Source organism: Sinocyclocheilus rhinocerous, unplaced genomic scaffold (genome assembly GCF_001515625.1).
Source record: "Sinocyclocheilus rhinocerous isolate Xijiao unplaced genomic scaffold, SAMN03320098_v1.1 scaffold1539, whole genome shotgun sequence".
Lineage (NCBI taxonomy): Eukaryota > Metazoa > Chordata > Actinopteri > Cypriniformes > Cyprinidae > Sinocyclocheilus > Sinocyclocheilus rhinocerous.
In genome coordinates, this window is record NW_015662173.1 from 9,803 (window position 1) to 17,806 (window position 8,004).

At 38.2% G+C, this 8,004-nt stretch overlaps 1 protein-coding gene across 1 annotated transcript in view; it reads right to left on the bottom strand.

The window, feature by feature from the left end:
• Nucleotides 1–8,004, bottom strand: part of LOC107727894 (calcineurin subunit B type 1) — a 17,565-nt gene that overhangs the window by 7,374 nt on the left and 2,187 nt on the right. Inside the window, exon 2 of the mRNA XM_016537932.1 lies at nucleotides 4,683–4,722. Within this exon, the coding sequence (XP_016393418.1) occupies nucleotides 4,683–4,722 (40 nt within the window). The remainder of the gene's footprint in view (nucleotides 1–4,682; nucleotides 4,723–8,004) is intronic.

Consider the following 8,004-nt stretch of genomic DNA (forward strand, 5'->3'; position numbering starts at 1 on the left):
TCCTCTGAAAGCTGAATAAATAAGCTTTCCGTTGATGTGTGGTTTGTTAGGATAGGACAATATTTGGCCGAGATACAACTATTTGAAAATCTGGAATCTGAGGGTGCAAAAAAATCTAAATATTGAGAAAATCATCTTTAAAGTTGTTCAGATGAAGTTCTTAGCAATGCATATTACTAATCAAAAATTAAGTTTTGATATATTTACGGTAGGAAATTTACTAAATATCTTCATGGAACATGATCTTTACTTAATATCCTAATGATTTTTAGCATAAAAGAAAAATGTATAATTTTGACCCATACAATGTATTGTTGGCTATTGCTACAAATATACCCCAGCGACTTAACACTGCTTTTGTGCTGCAGGGTCACATATATATGTATGTAGGCCATATCTACCATCCCTAAGCAAAATCAATGATGGAAACTCAACTATGTTCTGTAAAGCAGTGCTAAAAGACAGCATTGTCAGTATTCAGCTCAGTTCAGACAGATGATTGAACTTTCGAGTCCTCGCTGGATCTCAGGACAAAATCAGGAACTGTAAGAACCGGCCAAATGCTTTCATAACTTCTGGCGCCGTTAACGCGCCTCAACCTCGAATTCCTCTGGTGTTTTTAATGCTTACCACTTTGTGGCGTTAAACATAACTTTAAAGCTTAGAGAAAATAATCTCGCTGCCAAATCGCACTGGATTTCAAAAACACGGCCAGTAATGATGAATGGTGTTTGTACAGATGGGGCACATTTAAATCTGCCGCCTCGCAGCGCTGCGATCACAGACGAGTCTCGGAGCGATCGGAGCGGCTCAAACACAAACCGTCAGCCGCAGAGCCACGAGTCTCACGCAGAACCAGCGCTGGAGCTCACAGAGGATAGGGCTGAAAACTGCTTCTGCTCACAGTTTAGAGAGAAGCCGAAATGAAATAGCTGGCTGTTTCTGCTGCTCATGTACACTTTCAAATCAGATTTTACAATTGCGAGTTATAATAAAGCAATAAGCCCCGTGAAGCCGTGGTTTACAGTGAATTTATAACAGCTAAGCGGCATTGTTAGGTACGAGGCGAAGCGTATATTCCATATACGTAGTAAGGTTTCACAGAATAGAACAGCAAATAAAGTGTAATGATATTAATAAAAACAGTATTCTTCCACCAAACAATGTAGTTCCTCAGAATCAGTTGTGGTTCCAACAAAGTGGTTGCCGAGCAACACACAGAAGTAAACAAAGGTGTATGTTTGTAGAGTAATTTACAACAGCTTCGAACGCGGCTCAGCCAATCAGAATCAAGCACCGGAACTATCCGGTTTATATAGTCTGATTCTGAGGGAAAAAATAGACTATTTTCTTACAATTGCGAGTTTATATCTCACAATTCTGATTTTTTTTCTTTTTTATCAGAATTGTGACTATTTCGCAGAACAGTGAGTTTATATCATACAATTGCGAGGAAAAAAAGTCAGAATTGAGAGATAAATAGTTGCAATTCTCTTGTTTTATTTTTTATTCAGTGGTGGAAGCAGGTTTCCATACAAGACCACCGGTGTGACATTAGCCAATAAAACTCATTCATCCACCAAATTAATTAAATCAAGCACCCACAAGTAGCAATAGTATTCATACTTTTTAATAGGTACTAGAAAATATGGTCTCATCCATGTTTGTGAATAATTAAGCATTTCTAATTAAGTTATCCAGATGATTAGTTTGCTCCTTAAAATGAATGAATAAAATGAAAAACAACTAAATTAACTAAGCTTCTCATGAGTATTAGAAGGCTTTGCTTTGCCCAGAGGTGATATTTCATACTCGAGCTTCAATAATAACTCGGTTTCATCATCATCAGCACAGACTGCAGCTGGATGGACGTATGAATAAAGTCTGAGCGCTGGAATGTGCTGCTCACTGAGCTTCTCCTCATGTACGACAGACAGCTCGTTTCAGATCCATCAACGTGACTCTCGTCACCGACGGCCAAAGCCTGACATCACCCTATTAATGACTGCTGGGCAAGACCTGAAGAGCTCTTATTTTTAGCCGTGAGCTCATAAGAAGCCCCCAAAAGCGCCCTGAGGGAAACCCCCAGCAACACGGGGCCGGGTGTATTTTGAGCGCTCACAGACAGTTTGGGATGCTGACGGCCTCTGCCACATGCTAGTATGACACACATTACTCCACATACGCTCCTGTAAGTAGGTCAATTGCATGAGCAGGCCGCCAGCTCTCAAAAATGAACTCTAATCTATCACACGAGTATAAAGTGTTCAATAGATTACTTGAAGACGGTGCATTGTACTTCAGCAGACTTTCTTCTAGTTCTGTTGGTTTATGTATGAATCAAACAAAACTCGCCCATGGTAACATTTTAGCTTAAAATAAAAAATGTGACAAAAAGCATAGCACCAAACACCAGGACATACACAAAAATATGCAGGCTTGTGGATCTCAATCAAACAAATATATATATATGCAATATTTTTTGGCACTTTTTGTGACCTTAATGGAATAAATCTACATGAGCCTTATTTACACACAGTATATTTGACATTTGGTATGTACCTCCCTTTTACATTACTATAAGGTTACAATTAACAACAGAGTCCAAACTTACATTTAATTACTATTTATATTTAAATATAATAATCAACACACTTAACTTAAAAATGTATGCAAACATGTAAATTGCACATAATGGAGTTTTTAAATTAACTTCTAAATTATAAAATTTATATTTGTTGTTGAAATGCATTCATTTACACAGTGGCTGGCATAACTTGCTTTACAACAGATTAGGGCTGCACGATTATGACAAAAATCATAATTGTCGATTATTCCCTTGAAATTGTAATTGCGATTATTAATTCCGATAATCACAATTTACGTTGAATGATGTTTATACTATTGTTTGATGCAACTGCATGCCGTAGTTTTATATGAAAATAAACAAGCTGAAAACACTCTAACTGAAAAACCTTTAGTGCTTTTCTATAGTATTAAGCCTCAAATGTCAAATATACATCGGATTGGTTTCTTCTTTAAATTATAAAAAAGTAAAAATATGAATGGTATTATAATGTTATACTAAAACTAAAACTAAAATAATGGGAAAAACCCTTAAGATGACATGTAGAAAGAAAAAAAACGCATCTTAAGCACGCAGAATAACGTGGACTTTGAACGATTACGTAATTGTGTCATCCATAATTGTAATCGCGATTAGAAATTAGATTAATTGTGCAGCCCTACACAGTATTCAGTATTGTTCTAGACAATGAGTATGTGATTACATTCTTTGCATCTTGTATTAGCTATTAGTCATTTTGAGATTATAAAAGTGTTTGATGTCTCATTATAGATACTTCAGATCAGTGTGTCTGTGTTCTTTAACACAGAATAGGCCAGATGGTTTTCTGAAGAACTACAGAATAAAATGTTCTTAATGGAAAACTCTCCCATGATACCAGGCTATAAAACACTTATTTTGAACAGGAAGCCACAAGTGTCCCTTTAAAATATATATTTTTTTGACACTATGTGTATATTATTTGCTGTTTCTGAGATACACTGGGCTCTTAATCCTGTTTGCCATGATGCTATAGCATTTGTCTTTTTCTAATACCATGCCCGAAATCATATCTGGTTTATTAGTTTTTGGGGGCTTTCTTTCCTGATTAGAAATTAGATTAATTGTGCAGCCCTACAACAGATTGATTTAAACATAAATTAAATAGCCTAATTAAGACATCATTACAGAGATGTTATAGCAGGTAAATAGTATATAGTTTAATATTTGGCGAAGTGCTCTTGTCTAGACTTCATTTCTCAGGTGAACTAACGAGCTGTGGACACTGATGACATGCCTGAGGTAAATTAAATGCTACGTGACATTTTGTTTACAAGCTGTTTTATTGCCATCTTTCCGCAGTTGCAACACTGATTGAGCAATTACATGAGGCATGAGATGTTCATTCATGTTTATTTCACGTTAAAACTAGCAGTAAAGAGAAATGATCACGCTCACTCGCACTCCGCGCTGCAGTTTGAAAAGTGGCCGTATGTGCACCAAACTTAAAACTGCACGTAACATCTTGGATGTACCTGGCATCCACACACACGCACACTAACCTGTGTGTGCAGTTACCCAAGCTACCCTAATCCTAGCAGAGCTCTTCACACGATGTGGTGAAGTGAAGTAAGACTGAGAGCGGGTCGAGCCCCACGGGCGCCTGATCCTCACAGCTCATTAACAGCTGCACTGGAGCTCATGTGCACAGAGCTGCTGATTCCCAGCTATGGCTCTTAGTGTCGTTCTCTGTTCCTCTGTCAGAGATCTGGTGCCGAATGCTGTGTCATTTGCATGAGTTATCATTAATATGGCACACAATGGTAAGATTTGACAAAGACTGACTAACTCTTGAGCGTGTCAGACTCCATGGCCCTCCGCAGACGCATTCGTTAAACATTCGCACACATCAGAGGGAAGCAAAACTAATTGAAAAGTTTCAGAGCTCAAAATAAGCCTCGGCATCTCTGGAGACGAGCTTTACTTCATCTATTCATATCTGTTTGACGACTAGCAAGTATGAGTGATCACGCTTCAGTCGCCATCTAGGTTTGATCAGCATTTTAGCAAATAGAAGTTTTGTATGCAAAATAGCTAGAAATGTAACGATACTTACAATGCGAGCACATTTCCAGGGGATAACTTGCCTCATTTCCCTACAAAAGAAGAAACATGAGCAACATGAACATGCAGATTCCATGAACGTTTCTTAAATGTACTACACACGACCTCTCTCATACAGACAATAGATTAGTGTGAACTGTGAAGGAGAGCAATATAAAAGAGCATCATATTTCAGGGAGCAAAAACACTGCCGCTCTGTTCTAGAAGATGAAATACTAAATGGCTCCACTCTCTGTATCTCCATCTGCTTTGATTTATTATTTATAAAGTCCCATTCAGAGGCCCATATTCTGATGGGATGAGAGCTTATTCATTCTCTGTAATGCATGAACTCCATATACAGGTAGTATTAGTTTTAAACATTTGGAGTCTGGATTCTTTTGTGTGTTTTGAGTGAACAGCAGCTGTTTGCACAGTGAATGTGTGATGTGTCGGTGTATCTGGGCCTGGTGTGAGAGCTGAAGCCCACAGAGACGCCACATCTGCCGCGGGAAACCACCTCGAGTGGAAAACACTGCAGTTGGGCTGGCTCCCAATGTGCGGAAAGAGCTTGATCCAGGAGGGGAATCTTCTGTCACTCCAAACATCTCTGTCCCAGGCTGTGTGACACGCAAAGCTTCATGCATTGGCCTCTTTTGGATCTATGTTAGTTAGCAAATATATATGCAAACAGGTCAAATTAATGCATGCTACTGGTCTTACCACGAATGATTCATTCATGCACATTTATTTCATTTGTTTGAGTGCATAAAATTTAATCATGATGTTAAATATTTTAGTAATTTTAACTGTACAAGAAAAAAAAATACTGCATTACATTATGAGCATAACAGGAAATGCAAAAAGAGATCATTTTTGGCAACTTGTCAAAAGTAAATCTAATTACTTTTCTTATTATTTTTAAATATTGTTTTGTTGATCTGGAGATAAAAATCTTTCTACAAAGACAGAGTTATACTGATCCTGCAGGACTCTTTGTGGTTTTGTCTTGCATCCTCAGAGCTACGAAACCGACTGTGGAAAGCAGAAGCAGTATATGCAAATGCAGAGCCGCGGTAAAATGGCATCTGAAGTGTTTTTGAAGAGTGGGACTGGGTTATTAATATCACATCCCCCGAGTCCAAAATAAACATGAATTACAGCAATGATTATTCACAGTAGACCTTACTATCCACGAGTAGATAAGAGAAAATGAAGCCTTGCAGCTCAAAAAAGAGAGAACAGACAGGAAAAGATGGCGTTTTAAATGAAATCCTGAATCATTAGCGGGCTCTTCTGAGATGTAAATTAACTCTTTAGTGGGCTGAACATTGTCTGGAAGACCTACGAAACAAACACTCAGCGCAGTTCATAAATAATGCATTCGCCATTCAGAGTCAATTAGACCGCACAGTGAACGCAAATGCTGCTCCCTGCAAAGCAAACATAAATATACACACAAACAAAACTCGCTGAAACGTCTTCAATAACAAATAGAGAGATTGACAAAGGTTTCATGGCTGGAGATGCTGCTTATAGCTGGCCATAATCATAACTGTCTGTCTTTGATGTCCATTATGCTCATGCCAATTACATTTAATACGGTTTGAGGCCAAAGACGTGGTTTGTGATGGGGTTAGACATAATACGTTACACCTCAAACCGTACCAACGGCATTGCAATCCATTCCTGGTCATTCAAAAAACTAATTATATCCTTGAACAGACAGGTTCTGTGAGATTCTCCCTGCTTTATAAGGTTAGCATTAGGAATATATTAAAAATAGACTCTTCTCTATGTAAGAATATATTCTGATGATATCCACGTAGTAATAACTTAAAATATCAGCCCTGAAACTAAAGATTATTATTTGGTAAAATCGCAAGCACGAGTAACAAAGGGGAGAGAACTGATATGATCGTTCTTCTTCATTCTCCTACGAAAAATGACTAATGCTCACAAACAGCTGCACACTGCCTGAGAGCAGGCCTCCGCTTGACTAATGCTTGTGTGTGCGTGTGTGTGTGTGTGTGTGTGTGTGTGTGATACCTGGAGAAAGCCAGCCGCCAGCATTCCTATTGAACTCCACACAGGAACAATACTAGCTTTACATGTCAGACAGACTCTAGAATAAACTGCAGACCTTATATGACGTCCAGTGAAAACTCTAGAAAGCCTTGACCCCTCAGGCATACTAATAATAACTCTTTAGTGCCTGAAGTAAATCTAGGGTTCTATGATTTCCATCAGAATTATTAGAATCATGGAATCCATAGAAGTTACTGTATAACGCAAAATGTCACAGATTAATCATATTGTGATATGGACTAGTGTTTGAATGTAAAGCGCAAAATAATATTCGATGAAGTCTGCAAGAAAAGGTCAATTTTTATATAATTGCATTTTAAAACATTATTCAAATAAATTGTTAGTTTTTGCTTTTATTTCACTACAACCGTTTTTAATTAATACATTTAAAAATTAAATCATAAATCCAGGAAAATTAATACAACAGATTTCATAGGGCCCTAAAAATGTGTTAAAGGAGACATATTATGCCCCTTTTTACAATATGTAATATAAGTCTCTGGTGTCCCCAGAATGTGTCTGTGAAGTTTCAGCTCAAAATACTCCACAGATCATGTATTATATCATTTTGAAAATGCCTATTTTGAGTGGAAGCAGAAACACGCTGTTTTTCGGGCCTGTCTCTTTAAATGCAAATGAGCTGCTGCTCCCCGCCCCCTTTTCCAGAATAGAGCTGCGCCTTTACAGCTCGTATCTGCTAAAAACATCTGTTTTGGTTCTGATTATCATGTTTATCGCGCTGAAATCATGCGTTTTAAACCATATGAGTTTAAACTTCTGATATACGGTTTTCTGAGCGCACACATCCGAAGCACACGGACAGAAAGCGGCTGTCACAGCATGTGAGTACTAAACTAAGTTCAAGTTTACGTTAAAAACACACGAGTTACAAAAAACAGTGGGTTATGTCTGTGAAGGTAAACAGCTGGGAAATAAATCGCATGTTTATTTTAGATCTGTGTGGCAGCAGCAATATACAGTAAATAAATCAATAAATGCACTGCTCTGTTGTCTCCTCTGAGGCTGGGACTCTAAACAGTGTTCTGTGCTCGTCTGTGCAGCCAAAGACAGAACAGTTAGCATGCTTCGCTCAAACTTTTACACCGTTGTCTCTTGCGAAAACACAATAACGGCGCCGTGGGTGGAAACTTACAGATTAAGGGGCGGTAATATTATAATGAGATCCCTTTGCCACTTCACCAAGGGAGCGAAATCAGACGTGCTCCTTTTCTCCGACGCTTGCAGAA